The 27,197-nt window shown below is 42.8% G+C and overlaps 1 protein-coding gene across 3 annotated transcripts in view; it reads left to right on the top strand.

Annotated features, from left to right (window-relative positions):
• The window catches only part of tnpo1 (transportin 1), a 61,644-nt gene that overhangs the window by 24,839 nt on the left and 9,608 nt on the right, over positions 1 to 27,197 (top strand). Inside the window, exons 6-21 of one of the 3 annotated variants that reach the window (XM_020465435.2) lie at positions 6,584 to 6,717; positions 7,724 to 7,805; positions 8,899 to 9,021; positions 9,386 to 9,504; positions 9,876 to 9,936; positions 10,413 to 10,590; positions 13,502 to 13,654; positions 13,892 to 14,117; positions 14,444 to 14,615; positions 15,733 to 15,819; positions 20,212 to 20,319; positions 20,774 to 20,932; positions 22,026 to 22,113; positions 22,219 to 22,317; positions 22,445 to 22,540; positions 26,441 to 26,516. In XM_020465435.2, the coding sequence (XP_020321024.2) occupies positions 6,584 to 6,717; positions 7,724 to 7,805; positions 8,899 to 9,021; positions 9,386 to 9,504; positions 9,876 to 9,936; positions 10,413 to 10,590; positions 13,502 to 13,654; positions 13,892 to 14,117; positions 14,444 to 14,615; positions 15,733 to 15,819; positions 20,212 to 20,319; positions 20,774 to 20,932; positions 22,026 to 22,113; positions 22,219 to 22,317; positions 22,445 to 22,540; positions 26,441 to 26,516 (1,961 nt within the window). Of the gene's footprint in view, positions 1 to 6,583; positions 6,718 to 7,723; positions 7,806 to 8,898; positions 9,022 to 9,385; positions 9,505 to 9,875; positions 9,937 to 10,412; positions 10,591 to 13,501; positions 13,655 to 13,891; positions 14,118 to 14,443; positions 14,616 to 15,732; positions 15,820 to 20,211; positions 20,320 to 20,773; positions 20,933 to 21,108; positions 21,973 to 22,025; positions 22,114 to 22,218; positions 22,318 to 22,444; positions 22,541 to 26,440; positions 26,517 to 27,197 lie in introns of those variants that run through there. The other 2 variants (XR_004206133.1, XM_031808998.1) reach the window with 2 other exon arrangements.

Genomic DNA, 27,197 nt, shown 5'->3' with positions numbered 1-27,197 from the left:
CATATGGTGACAAGGACCATGTTATTTTGCTGGTCTTTTACAGAAATGTCTCTCTTTCAGCTTGGGGGATTTCTTCATCTGAAGATGATGCATTGAGCTCTGGGTTGTATTCTTCCCCCATCATCTTCTTCAGATACCTCCTCTTCTAAATTGTTTCCTTATTCCTCCTGGACATCTTAATAAATCAGGTCTACGACCTGTTGGGCACTGAAACGTGCACTCATGGCTTCAGCAAAGAGAGAACTGGGGGGACTGTCATCTGCAGCACCTTTATAGCCTCTGACTGCATTCCCCATTAGTAAACATCCCTTTCAAGAAATTTTTATTTTGCCTGAAATTTTGTTTATTTTGTCATTGATTATTTTTTCTGTGAAAGTCGTGTGGGGTCGCTGAGGGGAAATGCTGCACATGCAGAGTTTTAGTTTTGTCTGAGGTCAATCGGTAGCACACAATCTACATTTCTCATTGTCTTTGTGGTGTGTAAATTATTTTATAACTGCCGGGTCAAAAATGACTAAGACAATATTTGTACCCTGGTCGAGAACAGCTTTCATGGAAATATATGAACAAAGGCGATGTTTCACTTTTTCTAATGTTGGTCACACTAGGAAAAGTCCAGTTGAAAAATGTCAGTTAGGGGATTTTCTCTGCAGTTTAACATAGTGGTGGGTCATTTTTTTTTTTTTACCCTTAAGACAACACAAGGGTTAAAATGTGATTTTTAAACCCTAACCAAACTGCTAACCTTACGCCTAACCTTAAATTAATAAATGTTTACGATATAGCCCATCCCAAAATGTTTTGACTGTGGAAACCCTACCAGACGGCACACACCTTACTGCTGTCCCACACCCACTCAGCGCGATGGTATTAAAACCTGTTGAGACTCTAGGGGCAGTATTTTCATTTTTTGGGAAAAAAAAATTCCCGTTAGAAACGGGATATTTTGTCAGGACAAGATGCTAGAATATGCATATAATTGACAGCTTTGGATAGAAAATACTCTAACGTTTCCAAAACTGTAAAGATATTGTCGGTGAGTATAACATAACTGATGTTGCAGGCGAAAGCCTGAGAAATCCAATCCGGAAGTGCCCCAGGTTTTGAAAGCACTGCGTGCCAATGAGTCCCCATTGACCTGTGAATGTGCTATGAACCAGCTTACGCTTTCTATGTATTCCCCAAGGTGTCTACAGCATTGATGTAGTTTTACGCATTTATGTTGAAGAATACCCGTAGGGGGCTACATTGCGCAAGTGGTCACATGATGCTCCCGGAGAGAATCTCGCGTAAAGTACAGAGGTAGCCATTATTCCAATCGCTTCTACTGAGAAACCAATTGTCCCGGTGGATATATTATCGAATAGATATTTGAAAAACACGTTGAGGATTGATTCTAAACAACGTTTGCCATGTTTCTGTCGATATTATGGAGCTAATTTGGAATATTTTTCGGCTTTGTCGTGACCACAATTTCCGGTTGATTTCTTAGCCAAATGTGAAGAACAAATGGACCTATTTCGTCTACAAAAATAATATTTTGGGGAAAAATGAACTTTGGCTATCTACCTGGGAGTCTCGTGAGTGAATAACATACGAAGTTCATCAAAGGTAAACGATTTAATTTGATTGCTTTTCTGATTTTTGTGACAAGGTTGCCTGCTGCTAGCAAGGCATAATGCTATGCTATCGATAAACTTACACATGCTTGTCTAGCTTTGGCTGTAAAGCATATTTTCAAAAATCTGAGATGACAGGGTGATTAACAAAAGGCTAAGCTGTGTTCCAATATATTTCACTTGTGATTTTCATGAAATAGGAAGATTTATGACTGTTGCGTAATGCTAATTAGTGTCAGATGATGACAACGGTCCTGTTCACGGGATGGGGTGTCACTAGAGGTTAACTTCTTGGCGCACTCATCCCTTTAGCGGGATCATTTTCGTCAACATCCGCTGAATTGCAGAGCGTCAAATTAAATTACAAAAAATATTAAATTTTCATGAAATTACAAGTGCAATATAGCAAAACACAGCTTAACTTGTTACAGCTTAGCTTAGCGTGTCAGATTTCAAAAAAGCTTTTCGGCAAAAGCTATCCAAGGTTTTATGTTAGGACATCTCTCTCAGCAGACAAACATTACAAACAGCTTGCAGCAAAGTAGATTGGTCAGAAAAGCAATAAAATTAATCTCTTGATGATCTTCGGATGTTTGCACTCACGAGACTCCCAGTTACACAATAAATGTTCCATAAAGATTATTTTTATATCCAAAATACCTCCATTTGGTTGGCGCGTTATGTTCAGAAATCCACAGGCTCGAGCGGTCACGACGGGGCAGGCGAAAAATTCAAATAGTATCCGTAAAGTTCGTAGAAACATGTTAAACGTTTTTTTTATAATCAAATTAGGTTGTTTTTACAATATATAATCGATAATATTTCAACCGGACTATAGCTTCTTCAATAGGAGAGAGAGAGAGAACATGTCTACTCCACTCTGTTGGCGCATGCAAAACACTGCTGGCACCCAGCCATCCAATGATGTGATCTTTCTTGCTCATTTTTCAGAATTAAAGCCTGAAACTATGTCTAAAGACTGTTCACACCACGTGGAAGCCATAGGAAAAGGAATCTGGTTGATATCCCTTTAAATGGAGGGAAGGCATGCAATGGAACATAGAGCTTTCAGGAAAAACGGCACTTCCTGGTTGGATTTTCCTCAGGTTTTCGCCTGCAATATCAGTTCTGTTAGTTTTCTATCCCAATCAGACAATTATATGCATATTCTGGGCCTGAGAAATAGGCAATTTCTTTTTGGTACGTTTTCATCCAAACATCAAAATACTGCCCCCTACACTCAAAAGTTTAATGCTGTTGTAGGTTCTCTGTGTGCCTCTACTCCATGTTCTGTTGCTAGTACCTACTTCATGTTCCGCTTCTCATCAATGTGATTGCTCGTTGCAGTGATGTATGACAGCATATTCATAGACATCTAACATTTATTTTTTTAAACATTTTATTTAACTAGGCAAGTCGGTTAACAATACATTATTATTTACAATGACAGCCTAACCCGGACGACGCTGGGCCAATTGTGCGCCGCGCTATGGGACTGCCATTTTTCTTACAGATGATGACGTGCGGCTTTTTATCCGTGGCAAATCAATGAAAAGATGCATATCTTCTACTAATGTTACAGCATTTATTATTTTTCCCTTGATGATGATGATCGGGGCCTGTTAGTAGTTTTGTGATAACTGCACTGTGATTTTATGTTAACGATCCTGTTTAAACATTCACACCCCTAGTTAGGGCAGCATATTGTATCAGTATGAAGAAACTGCTTCTTCAATAGAAATCTCCGATTACATTTGTAGACGATGTCATGGCGACGTTGGCTAGGGGAAACACCTTCACACTGCTTGTTTAGCGAGTACCACTTCCCCTCATTTTGGCCCATACCTGGCGCAAACTCGGGTCCTCCGCTTCACAAACACACGTGGCCACCCTCCTCAAGCGTCTTAGCCGATCGTGCCACCTCAAAAGCTCGATAATGAGGCGACGCAAGCAGGACATTTTAAGGCTGAGGAGTACATGTCACAAATCCCCATGTGCTACACTTGCTAAGCTCATGTTCAGAAGCACGTCATTAGGTCTAAAGGTTTAGAAACTGGCCAAACTTTTATTTTTAGCAATCCCATGAGCGTTTGCAAGTTCAGACAGATCAGCAGTATCTGATTTGAGAAAGTGCTGTCCCGTGTATCTACAGTAAATATAATGTCCGTTCTAGAATGTCCTTCTAGCCAATCAGAAATGAATTTGAACAATTAATAAGGCCTGAGGTGTGGTATATGGCAAATATACCACAGCTAAGGGCTGTTCTTATGGACAACGCAACGTGGAGTGCCTGGATACAGCCCTTAACCTTTGCCTACACAGTCTCCATCCTAATAGGCTGCATCCACTTCCTTGTAAGCTATATCATTGCTGACCTTGGTTTAACCTTGGTTGGACCGGCTGTCTCTCATACAGACAGAAACCTTATTTTCTTTAACCACATCGTCTCGGTCTCAGTCTCTAAGCTGACTGGTTGGCAGGAAAGAGCGCCCGCCCTGGAAATGGTTACCTAGGAAACGGCCCTCAGACACCACCGCTGCCACGGCCGCCGTGGTCTTTGTTGCATTCCTCTCCGTGTGTGTAATGTATGACTGACAGAACTGACATTGAATTTATCTGCCACTGCCGTCAATCCCAGAATATATATTTCCCTGGGCTGCATTATCATTATTTACAGACAGAACTGTAAATCATCAGATGCATTCAAACATGATGCAGGCTTACATCGTCAATGTCCTCGTTAGATTTAGACAATGGAGCTTTTTCAAGGGGCTTGTGCTTATTTGTGTGTACATTGCCTTCAGAAAGTATTCATAACCCTTGACTTATTCCATGTTTTGTTCTAGTCTGAATTCAAAATGTATTTATAAAAAAATATATATAAAAAAAAAATCTCGCCCATTGCCCTACAATGACCGTGAAAGCATGTTTTTAGAAATGTATTAAATAAAATCCAGAAATATCTCATTTACATAAGTATTCACACCCCTAAATAAATACTTTGTAGAAGCACCTTTGGCAGAGATTACAGCTGTGAGTCTTTCAGGATAAGTCTCTAAGAGCTTTGCTCACCAGGATTGTGCAATATGTGCATATTCTTTTCTGGAATCGTCAAATTGGTTGTTGATCATTGCTAGACATCCATTTTCAGGTCTTGCCATGGATTTTCAAGTAGATTTAAGTCAAAACTGTAACTCGGCCACTCAGGAACATTCACAGTTTTCTTGGTAAGCATCTCCAGTGTAGATTTGGCCTTAAGTAATGCAGAAAGGTGAAGTCCTATCCCAGTGTCTGGCAGACACACGATTTTCCTCTAGGGTTTTGCCTGTGCTTAGCTCCATTCCGTTAATTTTTTTATCCTGAAAAACTCCCCAGTCCTTAACGATTACAAGTTTACCCATAGCATGATGCAGCCACCACTATGTTTGAAAATATCAAGAGTGGTACTCAGTAATGTGTTGTATTGGATTTGCCCCAAACATAACACTTTGTGTTCAGGACAAAAAGTTGAATTGCTTTGCCACATTTTTTGCAGTATTACTTTAGTGCCTCGTAAACAGGATGCATGTTTTGGAATATTTGTCTTTACAGGCTTCCTTTTCACTCTGTCAGTTAGGTTCGTATTGTGGAGTAACTACAATGTTGTTGATCCATCCTCAGTTTTCTCCTATCACGGCAATTAAACTCCTTAACTGTTTTAAAGTCCCCATTGGCATCATGGTGAAGTCATTGAGTGGTTTCCTTCCTCACAGGCAACTAACTGAGTTAGGAAGGAGACCTGTATCTTTGTAGTGATTGGATGTATTGATACACCATCCAAAGTGTAATTTAATAACTTCACCATGCTCAAAGGGATTTTCAATATCTGCTTTTTTTTATACACATCTACCAATAAGTGCCCTTCTTTGCGAGGCATTGGAAAACCTCCATGTGGTTAAATCTGTTTTGAAATTCACTGCTCGACTGAGGGACCTTAGAGATAATCGTATGTGTGGGCTACAGAGATAAGGTAGTCATTCAAAATATAATGACACTATTATTGCATTAAATTAAGGCTGTAACACAACAAAATGTGGAAAAAGTCTAGGGGTGTGAATAGGCACTGTATATAATGTACAGCTGTGATGTTTGCTAGTTTTGGGCTCAAGGGCATTGAGTGACAGAGGTTGGGAGAAAATAATACATATTTTAAGTGTGGAAAATAAGACACTCCTGTAGAGTAGTCAAGCGTAGTGCATAGACACATGTGGCTCTCATTGATACACTATGTATACTGACTCCATTTTAATGCCCATGATTTTGGAATGAGATGTTCGACAAGCAGGTGTCCACATACTTTTGGTTGTGTATATCTAGCTGCTCTGCCAAGTGGACACCTGCTGGACTCATGTTTAGTGTGTGTGCTCACTGTGAGTGTGTACCAAACTGTATATCACGGAAGCGCTGTTGACCTTTATGGTAAAAACGTTCTTTACTTTAGTCGTTATAGAGCGACTACAGTACACACTGACTGCCTCTCCCTTGACTAGGCCTATAGTGTAGCTGTTTTTATGTTTAACCGTCAAATTCATCAGTACCTCCTGCTGTTCATTTCCTAATTGGCCAGCCGGGTCTGGTTTATGTGTTTATCCTTGTGCTGATGTTAGATATAGTACTTGTCCTTTTTTATAGGTTGACTCAGGATTGATGGAGTGTGACATGTTTCCTGTCCATATGGTTTCCTGTCCATATGGTTTCCTGTCCATATGGTTTCCTGTCCATATGGTTTCCTGTCCATATGGTTTCTGCTCTATCTTCTGTCTTTGAGGCGACTGTCTGGCCCTGAAACATGTTGGTTACCCTTCACCTCCTCCATTTTCATCTCGCTATCCCTTCCTCCTCTCTTGCTATTTTTCAATCTCTCCCTCTATCTCTCACTCTTTCTCTCTCCACCCCCCCACCCCCCCCCCCCTCCTATCTTTTAGGGGGCGTTTGGAGCTCTTCAGAAAATCTGTGAGGACTCCGCAGAGGTCTTGGACAGTGACATGTTGGACCGTCCGCTCAATGTCATGATCCCAAAGTTCCTGCAGTTCTTCAAGCACAGCAGCCCCAAGATCAGGTACTGGCTATCTCCCGCTCCCCCTGCTCACTGCCTTGTCTCTCCCTCAGTCCTCACTCCTTGGCCAATGAGGTTCCTTACTGCCTGATCAGGCACTCAAACCAAATATATTTATAAAGCATTTTTTTACAACAGCAGTTGTCACAATGTGTAGGGTGCACTAATATGAAGTGTAAAATAAAATGTGAAAATACGACATGTCATATCCATCTTACCTCTATATTGTTTTATGTCCTCTGGATTTTATGAAGAAAGATGACTAGTTCAACGGTGAGCCTTTCAGTTAGCCTCAGTTCGTGTACAGCATCCAGCCTAGCTGACTTATATTTTTTGTTGTCTTTTTTTGGCCTCCATTGATTTAGTTGCCCTAATTTTGGCCATCATAAAAGGGTAAAAACTCCAATAACCTTTGAACGGATTATGATAAAGACATTAGGTTTGGACCATTTGTTTTCTTTAGAGGAGTATCTATCCAATTAACATATCTTACCCATTGGTCAAAAGATGCATTTTTTTTGGACACACTACAAAGTGACTTATAATAACCAGGCCTAGACCACAGACAGCAAGGTGAAGCACAGTGGTAAGCAAAAGTCCCTAGAAGGAATGACTGTACTCTAGTATGAGTGTACTGTACCTCCCTCTCTCACACAGCCTTGCCTTTTTTCCCCCACTCCTCACTCACGGGGGAGCCAACACCTTGCACCTCCTCTAATCGGTCCCAAAACAACGCATAGCCAAGTATTTATTAAAACATTTGAGAGAAATTCACAGGCGCTTTGACCCAAAATGTCCCCTCACATCCCTCTTTCCTCAGGCTTATAGATTAAACTTTCTCTCTGATTTGTATCCATCCTTTGGTGTTATCAAGGTCTGAGATTCCAGATAGGAGACTGGAGAAAAGGGAGGTGGGGGGAGGAACAGAGACCGAGGCAGCGTTGATGAGGGGATCATGTGAATTTGACTTGCGTGAAGTTAAGGTTTTAAAGGGCATGTTGTGTTGCAGGTCTCATGCCATCGCCTGCGTCAACCAGTTCATCATAAGTAGGACCCAGGCCCTCATGCTGCACATCGATGGCTTCATTGAGGTAAGTCTGACCCCACAGTGACCTCTGACCTATACACTCTGACCTCTCATAACCCCAAGACAGCCCTGTAACTCTCTATGCCCACAAAGTCAGACACGTGGTATGGTATGAGGCTTATGTGACCCCTAAGTTATGCAAGCAAGTCATATACCACACGTACAAACACACAACTAGCACATATTCCCCTTGACACCCACAACACCTCTGCTGACCATCACACATGGCCATTAGATTATCACACACCCACCCCAGCCCTAGGACCCAGAAGGCGTCATCCAGGCAGGCAGGTATATGGCCTTAGTGCAGTGTGTCAGTGGGTTAGCTCTGAGCCTCTAGGCAGTACAACACTGTTCTACCCTAGCTTCAGTCCAGTACACAAACCCCAATTCCTCCGATTGGATCAGGGCTGGTAAGCCGTTGGAAGTAGATCAGGTTAACCACTGATGAGCTTAAATTCCAGCCAGCTGGGCCCTGGATGAGGACAGATGCACCCAGCACGGTGACGTTGACAATACATGACAGGCAGTAGAATATTGCAGGCGGATAAGGGATAAAGAAAAGGCTGCTGTTGAAAGTCCCTCTGTCTTTAGGTGTAGGGGTGAGAGAGCGGGCACTCGGCGTAGAAGAGGGACAGGTCACATGGAATCTTATTTGCATACTCTAAATTGGTTTATTTCTGTAGGGTGTTTTTATAAAGCTATTTTCACTGGAGTTCTTTGTGATAACAGGCTGAAGGCCAGAGTTGATAGCAGGCTTTGAGTAAAAGGAGATGGCTGTGGTCAGTAGAGGCTCAGGTGGTCGGTAGATGGCTAGAGGCTCAGTAGTTGGAAGTGGTACAGGTCAGACCTCAGGACGCACATGAAGACATTGTCTGAACTCAAGTAACCTTTCCTTGGCTCTATCTCAATTGCCCTAAAATGTGTCCTTATCTCGTCTCCTTCCCTTTGTCTTTAAGATTGGAAATGCGATTCAATAGTAATGGGATGATTATTATTATTATTTTACAAATAATGTAAAGTGAGGAATGACAGTCCCTTTGAGACTAGTATGGGTACATAGGTGTACAATGTTTGACCCCCTTCCCTCCCTGTAGAACCTATTTGCCTTGGCGACTGATGAAGAACCGGAGGTGAGAAAGAACGTGTGCAGAGCTCTGGTCATGCTGCTGGAGGTCCGCATGGACCGTCTCCTACCACACATGCACAACATTATAGAGGTGAGACTAGGACCGGGGCGTCGGACTGGGGCTGGTTGGCGTCGGACTGGGGCTGGGTGGCATAGGACTGGGGGAGGGATATAGGCAGTTGAGATGGAGGGAGAGGGCGTGGGGAGGGATATAGAGATGAAAGAAGGGAGAAAAACAAACCAAGAGACTAGAATGGGTTCAGCTAAGTCTTTCATCACATGAGCTCAAGATGCCACCTAGTGGCTAAAAGCTATATTTCCCAACTTGATCCATAATCGGGTGATTGTGGCTGCCCAGCTTGTGGTCTTGGAATGGATCCTGAATATTGATGGAGGAAGTGCACTACAAGTATAATGCAAAAGGACACATTTTCCCCTGGTACTCTCCTTCTCAGTACATGCTGCAGAGGACTCAGGACCAGGATGAGAATGTGGCTCTGGAGGCCTGTGAGTTCTGGCTGACCCTGGCTGAACAGCCTGTATGTAAGGACGTTCTGTGTAACCACCTCTCCAAGTGAGTAACACAATTTACACACACACACACACACACCGAGAGAACATCTCACAGATGATACTACAAGAATGTTAGATATGGCATATGGGAAAGCAACGACGGTCATAGCAGCACAAATGCTTTGTGACACATGCACAGTACAACACCAGCCTCCATATCAAAGCTTTAGCTATAACATATGCTCCAATCCCACACTAAGTCGTTCTAGACCTCACCCCTGGGTGTACCGTCCTCATCCTGTCACCCCGGCCATTGCTCAAGAGACATAGCTGTTAGAGCTCATCTGTTACACGGTGGTGACAATGCTGATGTATAAATGTGGCCTGTCCTTGCCCCTTCTCCCCTACCCTCCATCCCCTGTCTGTTTTCAGGCTGACTCCGGTGCTCGTCAACGGGATGAAGTACTCGGAGATCGACATCATTCTGCTCAAGGTCAGTCTGCTCCGAGTGTGAGCCAGGAAATAGATCTATGGGCTGCTAGACTGCTGCTAGACTGGAGACTGTGATTAAGATGTACTAGACACATCACACCTCAACCCTGGGGGAGGGAGAGGGTGGAGGGTATTGCAAGGCATATCAATCTTGTTGCTGTGCATGGCTCTTGTCTCAACCTTGGGTATGTGTTGGTCCTGAGGTTTGAGTATAACCCGTCACTGACCTGTCACTATGGTTACAATTATATACATTTTTAAAGATTCATAAATATGTATGGGTCTCTGTCTGCTTGTAAGATTATAGTCTGATAGGTTAACTGACAGCTACCCAGCTACAGCCTAAAGGCAGCTCAATGTCTTAAAGTAGTATAAATAATTTGAATTGCATACGTGTGTGTGTCTGTGTACACTTGCGAGTGTCTAACTTTGTGTTTTTGTGAGACTTGTGTGTTTAACTGTGTGAGTGTGTGTCAGGGTGACGTGGAGGAGGATGATGAGGCCATCCCTGACAACGAGCAGGACATCAGGCCCAGGTTCCACCGCTCCCGTACGGTTGCCCAGCAATACGAGGGTGACCGGGACGGCATTGAGGAAGACGACGATGAAGACGATGACCTGGAAGATGATGACACCATCTCTGACTGGAACCTCCGTGAGTGGACCTCTGATTATCTGTTTTTCAAATCAAATCAAATTGTATTAGTCACATGCGCCGAATACAACTGTTGTAGACCTTACAGTGAAATGCTTACTTACGAGCCCCTAACCAACAATGCAGTTAAAAAAATATATGGATAAGAATAAGAAATAAAAGTAACAACTAATTAAAGAGCAGCAGAAAAATAACAATTGCGAGACTATATACAGGGGGTACCGATACAGAGTCAATGTGCAGGGGCACTGGTAATTTGAGGTAATATGTACATGTAGGTAGAGTTATTAAAGTGACTATGCCAAGATGATAACAACCGAGAGTAGCAGCAGTGTAAAAGAGGGGGGGGGGGTGGCGGCAATGCAAATAGTCTGGGTAGCCATTTGATTGAGGTGTTCAGGAGTCTTATGGCTTGGGGCTTGAAGCTGTTTAGAAGCCTCTTGGACCTAGACTTGGCGCTCCGGTACCACTTGCTGTTCGGTAGCAGAGAGAACATTCTATGACTAGGGTGGCTGGAGTCTTTGACAATTTTTAGGGCCTCCCTCTGACACCTCTTGGTATAGAGTGATCAAATCAAATGGATTTATATAGCCCTTCGTACATCAGCTGATATCTCAAAGTGCTGTACAGAAACCCAGCCTAAAACCCCAAACAGCAAGCAATGCAAGCAAGCACGGTGGCTAGGAAAAACTCCCTAGAAAGGCCATGTACTGGGCCGTTCGCACTACCCTCTGTAGTGCCTTGTGGTCGGAGGCCAAGGAGTTGCCATAACAGGCAGTGACGCAACCAGCCAGGATGCTCTCTGGTGCAGCTGCAGAACCTTTTGAAGATCTGAGGACCCAGGCCAAATCTTTTCAGTCTCTTGAGGGGGAATAGGTTTTGTCGTACCCTCTTCATGACTGTCTTCGTGTGCTTGGACCATGTTAGTTTGTTGTTGATGTGGACACCAAGGAACATGAAGCTCTCAACCTTCTCTACTGTAGCCCCATCGATGAGAATGGGGGTGTGCTCGGTCCTCTTTTTCCTGTAGTCCACAATCATCTCCTTTTGTCTTGATCACGTTGAGGGAGAGGTTGTTGTTGTCCTGGCACCACACGGCCAGGTCTCTGACCTCCCTATAGGCTGTCTCGTCATTGCTGTGTCATCGGCAAACTTAATGATGGTGTTGGAGTCCTGCCTGGCTGTGCAGTCATGAGTGAACAGGGAGTACAGGAGGGGCCCCTGTGTTGAGGATCAGCATGGTGGATGTGTTGTTACCTACCCTTACCACCTGGAGGTGGCCCGTCAGGAAGTCCAGGATCCAGTTGCAGAGGGAGGTGTTTAGTCCCAGGGTTCTTAGCTTAGTGATGAGCTTTGTGGGGACTATGGTGTTGAATGCTGATCTGTAATCAATGAATAGCATTCTCACATAGGTGTTCCTTTTGTCCAGGTGGGAAAGGGCAGTGTGGAATGCAATAGAGATTGCATCATCTGTGGATATGTTGGGGCGTTATGCTAATTGGAGTGGGTCTAGGGTTTCTGGGATAATGGTGTTGATGTGAGCCATGACCAGCCTTTCAAAGCACTTCATGGCTACAGATGTGAGTGCTATGGGTCAGTAGTCATTTAGACAGGTTACCTTAGTGTTCTTGGGCACAGGCACTATGGTAGTCTGCTTGAAACATGTTAGTGTTACAGACTAGGACAGGGAGGTTGAAAATGTCAGTGAAGGCACTTGCCAGTTGGTCAGCGCATTCTCGCAGTACACGTCCTGGTAATCCCTCTGGCCCTGCGGCCTTGTGAATGTTGGCCTGTTTAAAGGTCTTGCTCACATCGCCTGCAGAGAGCGCGATCACACAGTCTTCCGGAACAGCTGGTGCTCTCATGCATGTTTCAGTGTTATTTGCATAGAAGTAATTTAGCTCGTCTGGTAGGCTCGTGTCACTGGGTAGCTCTCAGCTGTGCTACCCTTTGTAGTCTGTAATGGATTGCAAGCCCTTCCACATCCGACGAGCATCAGAGCTGGTGTCCTGATCTTAGTCCTGTATTGACACTTTGCCTGTTTAATGGTTCGTCGGAGGGCATAGCGGGATTTCTTGTAAGCTTCCAGGTTAGAGTCCCGCTCCTTGAAAGCGGCAGCTCTAGCCTTTAGCTCAGTGTGGATGTTGCCTGTAATCCATGGCTTCTGGTTGGGGTATGTACGTACGGTCACTGTGGGGACGACGTCATCGATGCACTTATTGATGAAGCCAATGGCTGATGTGGTGTACTCTTCAATGCCATCGGAGGAATCCCGGAACATATTCCAGTCTGTGCTAGCAAAACAGTCCTATAGCTTAGCATCTGCTTCATCTGACCACTTTATTGATCTAGTCACTGGTGCTTCCTGCTTTTTAATTTTTCTTGTAAGCAGGAAGATAGAATTATGGTCAGATTTGCCAAATGGAAGGTGAGATGCATCTGTGTGTGTGGAGTAAAGGTGGTCCAGAGTTTGTTCCCCCCCCCCCCCCCCCCCCCTCCTGGTCTCACATTTAACATGCTGATATACATTTGGTAAAACTGATTTAAGTTTCCCAGCGTTTAAGTTCCCGGCTAATAGGAACGCAGCCTCTGGGTGAGCGTTTTCTTGTTTGCTAATGGCGGAATACAGCTCTTTCGATGCTATCTTAGTGCTAGCCTCTGACTGTTGTGGTATGTAAACACTTACTCGGTTTTCTTTCCACATTCACAATTTCTCTAGCTCTCTCTCCCTCCTCTCCAATCTCCATCCACTTAAGTCCAATGCTTTTGTCTTTATCTTGCTGTCTCTCTTCCAGCCTTACCCCACATATGTACAATATGCCATTGATATTGTTGACCTTTTTTTGTGGGCAAGGGTGCTTTTCTGTGTACACCTCTATACTTACATGTCCTTCTCTCTCTCTGTTTTCAGGTAAGTGTTCAGCAGCGGCGTTGGATGTGTTGGCTAACGTGTTCAGAGACGACCTGCTCCTCCCTATCTTGCCTCTCCTCAAAGAGCTCCTCTTCCACCCAGAGTGGGTCATCAAGGAGTCTGGAATACTTGTTCTGGGGGCCATCGCTGAGGGTAAGGCCCTGTTATAGTACCCTAACCCCTAAAGTCGGGGGGCGACTACTAGAAACCCGAGGGGAGAGAAAGGGAATGAAGTGTTATGCTGAAAGAGATGGGAGAAAGAGACTTTGGAGGGAGGATGAGAATCACCTGGAAGTGCTAGAATATCATTGATATGTAAACTTTGAAACCAGCAGACATCATTGGCATACATAGTAATTATAGTAATAACACCCACCTTTGTCCTTCCAGGTTGTATGCAGGGTATGATTGCCTACCTGCCAGAGCTCATCCCCCACCTGGTGCAGTGTCTGAGTGATAAGAAGGCCCTGGTGCGCTCCATCACCTGCTGGACCCTGAGTCGGTATGCCCACTGGGTGGTCAGTCAGCCACCTGACACCTACCTGAAGCCCCTGATGACGGAGCTGCTCAAACGCATCCTGGACTCCAATAAGAGGGTGCAGGAGGCCGCCTGCAGGTGAGAGGGAGGTTGACTGTGGTTCAGTTGCGGTCAGTGTGTGGTTTGCTGTGGTTACTTTTGTCCAGATGTGCCCTTTTTTTTTCTTTTTTTTTCTTTTTTTTGTTGTAAATGATCGATAGATAACCAAAAGCCACTTATTACTGGTTTTCTCACTCAAGCTGATGATGACTGTCCTTGGGAGTGGAAGTAAAGATGATGATCATTGATGTTTGGTTGACCCAATCAAACGTTTTTGAACCGCTTGATTGCGAAGTTACGTTCCAAACTCCCCTTTATTTTTCTCTCACCCCTTTCTCTCTCTCCTCTCTTCTCTCCCCTCTCAGTGCCTTTGCCACTCTGGAAGAGGAGGCGTGTACAGAGTTGGTTCCCTACCTGGCCTATATTCTGGACACTCTGGTGTTTGCCTTCAGCAAGTACCAACACAAGAACCTGCTCATACTGTATGACGCTATAGGGACGCTCGCTGACTCTGTGGGACACCACCTCAACAAGCCGGTACACACAGAAGCGCACACAAATACTAGGGATGTGATAAATGGAACATTTTGCTTTACGTTTAAGCTAGAGAGATTCGTTTTTTTTTTGCATGGGCTGTTTCTCAATCGACCGCATCTGCCAATGTCCGCCTTCCGCATTTGTGGTGAAAGGGGCCGAGCTACAGCGGTGTTTGTCAGGCCATGAGACATCCCACAACTAAATTACTGTACCTTCATACTTCCATTTATTTGTATGGGTTACCTTCAGACAGTCCCGTGACACTTGTGGGGGTTGTAGAGCAAAACGGAGAACACCTTTGTGAGAGGGAGAGTCCCACAGAGGCCAAACCTTTTGGACGCTAACAGACGTTTTTGTGAGAAGACCGATTTTTAGGATGATTCATGGGCTGACGAACACTGCTGTAGCTCGGCCACCTACCATTGCAGATGCGGAAGGCCGAAATAGGCGGATTCGGTGGATTGAGTCAGAGCCCGTGCAAAAAATATCTCCAGCTTAAACTGAAGGATTTTGATGGGAATTTAAAAAAATGATTTATTTAGATTGATGCGCTGGTGTGTCACACTCTTAAGAATTAAAACAATAACATATTTTAGTTTAGTAGACCCCGCCCTCGCACAATTCCACATAAATTCACAATGCAGAATAATAGTCATATTAGGCATGTATGCTACAGTAGGGCCAGGCAATGAAGTTGTATTTTCCGCAGTCATATACCCATGAAAGTGCCTCGGCTATGGCCCGTTTGTTTGTAAGGGTACACTACGGCTTTTTAAATGCCGACACGGAACCTTCTCTGGAGACTAAATCATCTTGAGGATATTCTACATGCGACAGACCGAAGAACTAAAACACTTGCATCATTAAATAAGTGAAAGAGCCGGCGAGGCAGATACACTGTGACCTCAAAATGTGTGTGTGGGGGAGGAATGTTCCTTTAGGAATTCTCGTCTTTAGACACACACACACACACACACACACACATACATTCCACCAATGTCTTCCACACACACCACAATGACTTGAGCAATACAGAATCTGCACTTGCATTTGATTTCCCCTTTCAGGTGCCTGTCAGATTGTGATTGTTAATGTGTGTACTACTGTATGTGTTTAGGAGTACATTCAGATGCTGATGCCTCCACTGATAGCAAAGTGGAACCAGTTGAAGGATGAAGACAAGGATCTGTTCCCTTTACTAGAGGTGAGCCTCACCATTAGGGTTGCAAAGCTACAGGTAGTTTACCAAAGTTACCGGAATCTTAAGTAATTACGGTAATTAACCGAAAATCTATGTCGATCTATTGTAAATCTGGAAATGTATTCTTGATTAACTTAAAAAAATGTTTTATTCATATAGTCTTCATTTTTATTTTTATTTGTGTCCGTATTGTCCGTATTGAGTTTCTATTAGATAGACCATATGGTTCAAGAATAAGTATCCTACATAATGGAAAAAAAGCATCTAATCAACAATGGCATTATTTTCAATTAACTCTGCAACTCTTCCAACTATTGACTTTTTTCACAACTGCCACCAGTTTGACACCAAAACATTGACAAAAAAATACATGTGACCGACCAGCAGGATTCGGCCTTATGTAGCAACATTTAAAATGCCGTTTTTTACGTTGGATAAAAGTAGAGACTTAGAGATAAAACATGTTATATAATATATTACAGTTGAGAAACAATGGGAAAGTTATTCTGCTTTTAAAGTTGATAAACTTGTAACCCCACGTTTGAGAAAATGACCCTATTTTGGTACACCTACTGGAGAGCCTTTCTTTGTCTACACCCATGCAGCATCGTTCACGCACCCACCCACCCTCCCCACCCATCTCCTTTAAGGATTCACATGAGGCCATGTGCTAAACAGAGTGAGTACGGTAGTGTACTAAACAACCAAAGATTTCAAGACTAAAGGCTGGTTTATACTATTTTTAGTTTTATTTTACCTTTATTTAACTAGGCAAGTCAGTTAAGAACAAATTCTTATTTTCAATGACGGCCTAGGAACAGTGGGTTAACTGCCTGTTCAGGGGCAGAACGACAGATTTGTACCTTGTCAGCTCGGGGATTCGAACTTGCAACCTTTCGGTTACTAGTCCAATGCTCTAACCACTAGGCTACCCTGCCGCCCCATGTCTATTGACATGTCTGTAGACTGTTGCCATCAAACTTGTCATTATGAAAATGAATAAACACAAAAACAACAGGTTGCATGACATCAATGTTTTGGTTAGTTTCTAGCTTGTTAGGCAGTTCAAGTAATGACCCTATCATATACAGTTGATGTCGGAAGTTTACATACACCTTAGTCAAATACTTTTAAAGTCAGTTTTTCACAATTCCTGACATTGAATCCTAGTAAAAATTCCCTTTCGTAGGTCAGTTAGGATCACCACTTTAATTTAAGAATGTGAAATGTCAGAATAATAGTAGAGGGAATGATTTCAGCTTTTATTATTTTCATCACATTCCCAGTGGGTTCAGAAGTCTACATACTCAATTAGTATTTGGTAGCATTGCCTTAAACAATTTAAACTTTGGTCAAACGTTTCGGGTAGTCATCCACAAGCTTCCCACAATAAGTTGTGTGAATTTTGGCCCATTCCTCCTGACAGAGCTGGTGTAACTGAGTAGGTTTGTAGGCCTCCTTGCTCGCAAATGCTTTTTCTGTTCTGCCCACACGTTTTCTATAGGATTGAGGTCGGAGGGCTTTGTGATGGCCACTCCAATACCTTGACTTTGTAGTCCTTAAGCCATTTTGCCACAACTTGGAAGTATGCTTGGGGTCATTGTCCATTTGGAAGACCATTTGCTAGCAAGCATTAACTTCCTGACTGATGTCTTGAGATGTTGCTTCAATCTTGTGAAGTGCACCAGTCCCTCCTACTGCAAAGCACTCCCACAACATGATGCTGCCACCCCCATGCTTCACCGTTGGGATGGTGTTCTTCGGCTTGCAAACCTCCCCCTTTTTCCTCCAAACATAACGATGGCCAATATTGCCAAACAGTTATATTTTTGTTTCATCAGACCATAGGATATTTCTCTAAAAAGTACAATCTTTGTCCCCATGTGCAGTTGCAAACCGTAGTCTGGCTTTTTTGGAGCAGTGGCTTCTTCCTTGCTGAGCGGCCTTTCAGGTCGATATAGGACTCGTTTTACTGTGGATATAGATACTTTTGTACCCGTTTCCTCCAGCATCTTCACACGGTCTTTTGCTGTTGTTCTGGGATTGATTTGCACTTTTCATCTCTAGGAGACAGAACGCGTCTCCTTCCTGAGCGGTATGACGGCTGTGTGGTCCCATGGTGTTTATACTTGCATACTATTGTTTGTACAGATGAATGTGGTACCTTCAGGCATTTGGAATTTGCTCCCAAGAATGAACCAGACTTGTGGAGGCCTTGGCTGATTTCTTTTGATTTTCCCATGATGTCAAGCAAAGAGGCACTGAGGTTGAAGGTAGGCCTTAAAGTACATCCACAGGTACACCTCCAATTGACTCAAATGATGTCAATTAGCCTATCAGAAACTTCTAAAGCCATGACATCATTTTCGGGAATTTTCCAAGTTGTTTAAAGGCACAGTCAACTGAGTGTATGTAAACTTCTGACCCACTGGAATTGTGATTAAGTGAAATAATCTGTCTGTAAACAATTGTTGTAAAAATTACCTGTGTCGTGCACAAAATCGATGTCCTAACCGAATTTGTGGAGTGGTTGAAAAATGAGTTTTAATGACTACTGGAGTCACGAGTGTATGTAAACTTCTGACTTCAACTGGAGCTGACAACGTCTTAAATTGAGCTAATTTGTATTTTAATATTACAGGAAAATAAACTGACATCAAGATACTTTTTTAGAAGTTAATGGTGAGCTCATTACAGAAAATAGCTTACGGTCGTGAGTTTTGACAAAGTAAAAGCAGGGCATTCTACCGGAGAATTTTAGAACTTGGACTCTGTCTCTTTGGCCTAATGTTATATCCTAATTTGACATTGGTGCAGGTCATGTTCTTCACATTACCGTCGCTGTTAAACACACTCTATATCAAATAAAATCAATGTTTATTTATCACATGCACAGGATAGAGAAGATTTAAACGGTACAGTGAAATGGTTACTTGCATAGTGGAGTCTTTTGTTTAAACATGTGCAGTAGCTAGCTAGCTAAACAATGGACAATAATCCCAACTCATAACATACTACCCTGCATGAATCTGCTGGTAGCTAAAGCTTACAAACTAGCTAGGTTCAATGTTAGCTAGCTAGCTAACATTAGGCTATAACTAGCAATGAAAATGGATCTGAGATGTTAATAATATTACTACATTAGATCATACACAACTTTAGCTAGCTTGCTAACAGTACACTTGAACTAGAAATGAAAATTACTTTCTGACAATTAGAAATGTATAATATCTGAATGTAGCTAGCTAGACTCTCTTAGCCGTATACATAGATGAACGCTTCCCCCTCTGTCATGGATGCCACGGTTGCCCTTAGTTTGAAGATGTAATCCGGAGACAATTGTTTTATACAACAGCCTTCTGTGTGTTGTCTTTTTGACTCCCTCCACATTATTTGTAATCAAATGGCTGAATTTCTCCATCTCTTTAGCTGTCATACTCTGCTTTCACCGGGCATTCCACTGATTTCAAAACTCTGTTCTCCAGAAAGTGGAGAGCATTAGAAATTCTTATGCAATTCTTTGTGATATCTTTCAAAAAATCTGCGTTAGAAAGGATAAACCTATACATATTGAGCAGCTCATGTTATAGACCGAAGCATGCTACATGGCAGACCAATCCGTATTCATCACTCGTTATCTCCAGCCCATCCATTATCTCAGCCGATCATGGCTAGCGGGAAGGTTCCTGACTTTTTCTGTGGCTAAACCAACTAGGCTTGTAATGTAACCATTTGATTTGTATTTACAGATGGCATAGTTTGTATACGCCTAGTTTCCTGAAACGAGTCACATATTGACATAGTAAAAAAAGTGTGTAAGAAAATATAAAGGATATTTCATATTGAAACCCTCATATGAAACCCCAATGGTATTCATGTTGGGTTTATATTTGGGATGTTTTACAGCTTTGTCATTATATTTTAATTTCAAAATCATCTTATTGAATTATTTCATATACTTTACATGTGATCATGCCACACATAGGGCCATGGATAATGACCGACACCTGTGATAATCTCATGTACCCAAAAGGGCCACTAGATCTCTTGTGGTAGATTAAATAAAATCCTTGGATGATACCACAATTCTGGTAGTTTACTGTTAAACTTTGAAAGTTTCCAGTAATATACCCTCCTTTTGCAGCCCTACTCACTGTCCTCAAATCAGACCAATCCGCTAGCCTCAAGGGGAGTTTCTCACTCTTTACCGACAACAAATGCTTACCCTGTAAAACGATGAATTACTTCCTGTAACTGAGGTTATCAAGTATAATATTCTTTCTTCCTCTTATGTCCTCTCTCTTGTCCCATCCCCTTTCTCTCAATCCCCCCCCAACTCTCTTCCTCCTCCCGCATTTGTCCTTCTTTCTCGCTCTCTCATCATCCCTCTCTCAGTGCCTTTCGTCAGTAGCCACGGCTCTCCAGAGTGGTTTCCTGCCCTACTGTGAACCTGTGTACCAGCGCTGTGTTAACCTGGTGCAGAAGACCCTCGCTCAGACTATGGTGAGACACACGGGCACGCACGCACACAGTGCATTCGGAAAGTATTCAGACCCCTTGACTTTTTCCACATATTGTTACTTTACAGCCTTATTCTAAAATGGATAAGATTCATTTTTAAAGGCCCACACCCTACCAAGTGTCTGTCTAGTGAATGATGTAAATGTTTGGCCTGGATTCTGGCTCCCCTAAATCAGTTTGTTGCATGTGTAACTTTGTTTGTGTAGCGCAATGCTTGTTTTCCTGCCTGTAAGCAATATATTGTTTGTGCCAACTGGCTGCGTGAGTTGGCACTGAACACACCATTGGCACAGATTGTGTGTGAGAACGTTCGGAAGACTTTCTGCTTGCAGTAGGGTGTCATGCTTGGGGAATGTGGCATCTAATTGTAATCCACACTCTCACTTCCTCTACCACTTGTCTACCCCCCCCCCCCCCCCCCCAACCCATCATCCAGCTCCACCAGTCCCAGCCAGACCAGTACGAGGCCCCTGATAAGGACTTTATGATTGTGGCCCTGGACCTGCTCAGTGGATTGGCTGAAGGGTTGGGCGACAACATCGAGCAGCTGGTCGCGCGTAGCAACATCCTCACGCTCATGTACCAGTGCATGCAGGTAACCTGTGTCCTCATCTAGAGCTGTGACGATAAACCGAAAATGACAGCCATTGCCTTCCTCTTACCGGTGCATTTAGTTTACATCGGTCATTTTCCGTTTTATTTTTTTATTTTTTATTTTTTTGCTACACAAAGTTGCTGTAGATTGTTCTAAAACCATTATTTGGTCAACAGGAATAGCCTATGGATTATGTTGATTCCTGCTATGAAGGTACTGTATCTGCCTGACCCCGTTTGACCCCCTGTGTGAGCGAGCCATTCTCAATCTCTCCCCACTCTGCTCAAGGAGGGAGAGATGCATTCTGAGAAGCACAAGCATATGACCGTTGCTAAAAAATACAGTTTTCAAAGCAACTACTGTTGTTCTAGTTACATAGAGGAGAGTCACAGCTTTCTGTGATTTTTATCATGTATTTCTCACCTCCTTTATATTGAGTTCATGGCACCACTACATCCGGAGAAGGCTGTAGTTAGTATGGTTTTGATGCGCCCAAAGAGCGCAGCGCACCATTTGCAGTGAATAGTAGCCTAGGCCTAGCACTGGAAAGTTTGTGTAGGGCATCGGGCTACATTTATAGAATGATTAATCAATTAGCCTACATGGCTATCTAGCAACAATATCATATTTAGAGTTAGCAATCTCACTAAGTGTTTTGAGTTCCCACTTCCTCAGGTGGTGAATAATATAGCCTATAGTGTAGGCCAACATGGACGAAGATGTCAGGAAATTCTCTGAAGCACCAAAAATAAATCGGAAAAGTCTGGATCCAACATCAAAGGTTGCACATCAAATATCAATCATGCATTTCCTGGATATGTTAGATGAAATGGCTTACTTTTTAAATCACAGGCTACCATCACAGTTGTCTTGTCTTGACACTGCCGCTAATGTAAAGTTACTATACATTAAATGTTATTTTTAGATTGTATTTGCTGTTATTGACATTCTCGTTTCCTCTCCCAACTATTTTCCTCTCTCTGTCATTCGCCTTCTCTTTCTCTCTCTTCCTTTGTCTTTCTCTTTATCTCCCCCTCTTTCGCTCTCTCTCTCTTGCTCTTTCTTTTTTCTTTTCACTCTTCCTCCCACTCAGGACAAAATGCCTGAGGTGCGTCAGAGCTCCTTTGCTCTGCTGGGTGACCTGACTAAGGCTTGTTTCATGCACGTAAAGCCGTGCATTGGTAAGTACTCTCTCTTAATCCACATTGGCAGTAACACACCGCTTCGTAGTCCAAATGTCAGGTTATCAATTACTGATGATATAAGCCTCTTTCTCTCCTGTGCAGCTGATTTCATGCCTATATTAGGCACTAATCTGAACCCAGAATTGATATCGGTGTGCAATAATGCAACATGGGCAATCGGAGAGATATCTATACAAATGGGTGAGTGTTCGCAAAATGTCACAAAACAGTCACACACACACACCAGCTTACATGCATTCTAATGAACACACGCACTTGCACTCACATACACAGCCTCCTTCACAGACCTTTTCCTGCCTTTCCCCAGGTGCTGAGATGCAACCATACGTGGCCATGGTGCTGCACCAGCTGGTTGAGATCATCAACAGGCCCAACACCCCAAAGACCCTGCTGGAGAACACAGGTACCACAAGGTGGCACTTTGCTGAGCCCGCCAGCCACAGTGCAGGGAGGTGTCGCACAGTCCATCAGGCCTGCTCTGAGCGCGTCCCAATCGTTCCTCCCTTCTCCAAAAGTGTGCACTTGTTCACTTCCCTTCATGGATTTGACAGGAAATGATCGGTATATGAAAACTCCCCCTTGCCAAGACTAATCCAAAGCGTTTACATTTTTGGGGAGTAGTGAACAAGTGCACACTTCAGGATGAAGGAGAGATTATTGGGATGCACCCTCTGACTGGAGAGAGGCCATTCATCTCTATTATCTGAAAGCCTCCCCAAGCCCTATGCCTTACAGGTTTCGCCGGTTTCGCCCAAATATTCCAACTATTCCTACCAATCGATTTATGGCTTAGAGGCTCTGTTTATGGGCTGTTGGATCCCAGCTGAAGTAAATTAAATGTTGCTCAGGTGGAAAGACTGAGTGAACCAGGTTTCCACCCATCCATTTATTTATTTTTTTACCCCATTTTTCTCCCCAATTTCATTATGACGATCTTGTCTCATCGCTGCAACTCGCCAACGGGCTTGGGAGAGGCGAAGGTCGAGTCGTGCGTCCTCCGAAAACATGAACTGCCAAACCGCGCTTCTTAACTGACAACCCGAAGTCAGCCTGTAGGTGCCCGACCTGCGTGAAGGAGTTGCTAGAGCCAATTATATATATTCTTAAATAGACCGCTCACTCGGGAGGCCTCCTGAAATCCTTTTATGCGAGTAAAGTACATGTCGGATAAAAAATGTCATGACAGGCCTGATGGGAATGGCACATTTTGTCTAAACTTTCCAAATGTTGACTAAACAAAATACGCTAGACAAGGTGAACTTTTTGTCGGTAAAATTAGTTGTGCGAGAAATGGCATTGGAAAAACTAAACTGGTGACCCACACTAAATTCTTCCACTGCTCTTTCATTCGCTACATACTTTAGTCTGCAATCATTGGAAGTAATTTGTGGTGACGATGGGCATTGTACAAAAGTCATCATCGATTATATCCTCTCCAACCAATCTGATTATCAAACCCAATGACGAATTTTCAATCTGCCGCTTTACCCACGTGTGTTCTGGCTCTGGCCCAACCGATTAGTTTCTGGACCAATCAGATGGCCCTGAATATGTTCGCATTCGGTGATGCGTCAGGGAGGTACTCGGATCCAGACTCATTTCAGAGAAGAAACTAATGGGCGTGGTGTACCGTTTGGCCGAGGCAAGGCGTCTGGGTAGCCAGGCACGGTTGAAACCCCTTTATGCACAAATAAATATAATAACAATTGATATAATAACCATCATATCGAAGTAAACTTGGAGTATCGCAATATGTTGTGTAGTCCTCCCACTACGACTTCGGGAAAGCATGCAGTTTATTAGGCTACAGATTAAATAAATGATGATCAACTTCACAGGGTGCTGAAAGAGCACGGTGATGAGCTTGATGCTCCTTTCCAATAAATATTGAGGGTCTTATTCTGGTGACATGAGGATTGCCGCTTGATGGCTGTTTGACAAGGGGGAAAAATACATGCTAAGAGCATACATGTATCCTACCTGCACTGTACCTGCAAGCTGTTGGTTAGAGCACACAAATGCGAAGACCAGAGTGGGCACATTCGCTATATATAATGGAACATTTGTTGTGACAAAACCATCAGTAGGGTTGAATATGCGATAGAAAACAATTTAACTTGTATTTCTTTATTCGTTACATGGGAATTTAACTGCAAACTTTATTTTATATGCACCACGTCATCACGCACAGCCTTTTATCCGCAGCGTTATTTTATATGCACCACGTCATCACGCACAGCCTTTTATCCACAACGTTGTTTTATATGCACCACGTCATCACGCACAGCCTTTTATCCGCAACGTTGTTTTATATGCACCACGTCATCACGCACAGCCTTTTATCCACAACGTTGTTTTATATGCACCACGTCATCACGCACAGCCTTTTATCCGCAACGTTATTTTATATGCACCACGTCATCACGCACAGCCTTTTATCCGCAACGTTATTTTATATGCACCACGTCATCACGCACAGCCTTTTATCCGCAACAAGTCCATTTGATGGAAACGCATCGCTGGTGTGAAAATGCGTGTTTTTATGCAGATTTTATAATATTAGCATGAGAATCTGTCGCCAATTGGATGGAAACCTAGCTATAGACTAAGAATCTTGGAAAGCTTTTTTTTTTTTACCGAGCGAACCCTGTAAGTGTACAGTCTTGGCGTGATTAACTGACATGAATTGATTCTATTGTACCTGTGGTTGTCAGCTTTTTCTAGCTGTATTTCCATTGAAGTGAAGTTGAAGTGTTGAGCAGCATCAGTAGCTGACAGTGAGGCCTTAACTGAGACAGATGAGTGTCTCCCAACCTCACTTATAGTTAAACGCTTAAAGAGTTCATACGGTTAATTGAATGTTTACCAAACAGTCAGATAATAGTAATGAATAATAATAACTAGTCTTCTTTGCTGATTGAGGAAAGAGCTAATCCCACCCTAAATTTTTTTGTGGTGTTATAGCACCTACACTTAGCAAACAAACCTTCGGTTACACTCTGCTCTTATTTAGACGCTCTATTAGAATTGTAAACTGTGCTTGGGAAAGCCAAAATGACCAGCTGACATAAACTAGAACTACTGAGCCAAAATGAGGGTGAAGTGTAACCTGCTTAACTAACCCTACCAGGAAAAATAGGGGATTTGTAGATGTTCTGTTTGTCAGTTTATTTGTTTTTAGTTACTGTTTTTTTTTATGTGAATGCATATCTGCCAATAGATGTTGAATGTTGTTTAGTGAAAGGATGACAAATGTTTGATGCAGGATACGTGATGGATTGATGGAGCCCTAGCACTATGATGTTGAGCTCTGACCACTGCCATTCTATATTAGTTTGATAAATTGAAACATAAACCTCTTTGTTTCCATTTGGTTTCCCAATCTCAATTTTTCCCCTAACCAATCAAAACATTCAGAAATATATTAATGTTGATTATCTTATACCTCACCAATTTGATCATTCAGAGCACAGTTAATGTCACATCAACACAAACATTTAGGTGGATTGGGTTTGAGGCCATATATAACTCCTCCCCTCCACCCTCATTTGAAACTAATCAGCCTATCCTGCACTGAACTCGATTTCTAATGAGCCTATCATCTGCTTTCTGCATGTCTCATTGGACTGTTCATAAATGCCTGTTTTCTTAATGAGAATGTTGCATAGTTTTGTGTCTCTTAAACGTAGGTCCTCTCTGCCTCTTCATAAGAACCTGCTGTCCTGGATACTAGTCTCCTTCCATGTAGTTGGCTTGGAGTAATGTAATTTCTTTACAACCAAAAGAAAAAGTTTCTGTTTCTTAAGGAAAGATTAACCTTTTTGTGAGTTTAAGGGAGAACCCTATGAAAGCTAAATTCCCAGCTACCAACTTTGAGAGGAATAATAACCGTGTAAACATTCCATGCTGGCAGTTAACTAATGACTTCATATTTACAGTTTTTTTTTTAGTTCGACAAAGATCATTAACATTTTGGAAAGAGGAGTTTGTTGCAAGTGAACAGAGGCCATATTTCTGACGTCATATTTCTGACGTCCGAGCAGGCATGTTGCCGTTTGATTGATATTGTGTCGTCAAAGTGTTCTCCCTTAAATTATTTTTTTGTTTTTACTATCTTAAATTCCTCCCCAGTAGTGAGTGGGGCTGTAATAATCAACACTAGTGAATTATTCTGTTTATTATCATGCACAGATTCTGTTGATTTATGTTTCTGAGTTTTCTTTATTTTTTCTTTTTTTTTCTCCTCATTGCTCATGTCTTGGTTGGCGTTTGGTGGTGTATAACCGTGATTGCGTTACCTTAGCAATAACAATTGGTCGTCTTGGTTACGTTTGTCCTCAAGAGGTGGCACCGATGCTACAGCAGTTTATAAGACCCTGGTGTGTATTTTTCAATCTTTTATTTTATTCATTTTCTATGGGTCTGTCGCTCCCTGTCCTGTCAGTCTCGCTTTCCTTCCCTCTCTCTTTCTCTTTCTCTTCCTTTTTCTCTTTCTCTTTCTCTTCCTTTCTCTCTTTCTCTCTCTCTTTCTCTCTCTCTCTCTTTCTCTCTCTCTCTTTCTCTCTCTCTCTTTCTCTCTCTCTCTTTCTCTCTCTCTCTTTCTCTCTCTCTTTCTCTCTCTCTTTCTCTCTCTCTCTCTTTCTCTCTCTCTCTCTCTCTTTCTCTCTCTCTCTCTCTCTTTCTCTCTCTCTCTCTCTCTCTCTCTCTTTCTCTTTCTAAAATAAGTATTTTCTGTTTCTCCTGAATCAGTCTGTAAGCATTGCCAACCATGTGACTAATCATGTCCTCTTTTAGGTCCCCTCAGTCTGTGATTTATTTTTGCCTCAGTAGCACCTTCATGTATTTGATACATTATTGGTTTATTTATTTTACTTTTTTTGTTGTCGTTGTTAAATGTCGGTGACTACTAATTAGTGCATGGGATCAGATTGTCACATGCCTGCTGGTTCAGAAAGGGAAAACAAACGGATTCCCCAAAATTCCAGACGCATTCCAAAAAAATTCCCAAAAGCATTCCCAGATCCAGATCATTCCCAAACCCCCCTCTCGTCCAATAAGTC

This window comes from Oncorhynchus kisutch, linkage group LG29 (genome assembly GCF_002021735.2).
Source record: "Oncorhynchus kisutch isolate 150728-3 linkage group LG29, Okis_V2, whole genome shotgun sequence".
Classification (NCBI taxonomy): Eukaryota; Metazoa; Chordata; class Actinopteri; order Salmoniformes; family Salmonidae; genus Oncorhynchus; species Oncorhynchus kisutch.
This window is presented reverse-complemented; position numbering and strand designations above follow the sequence as displayed.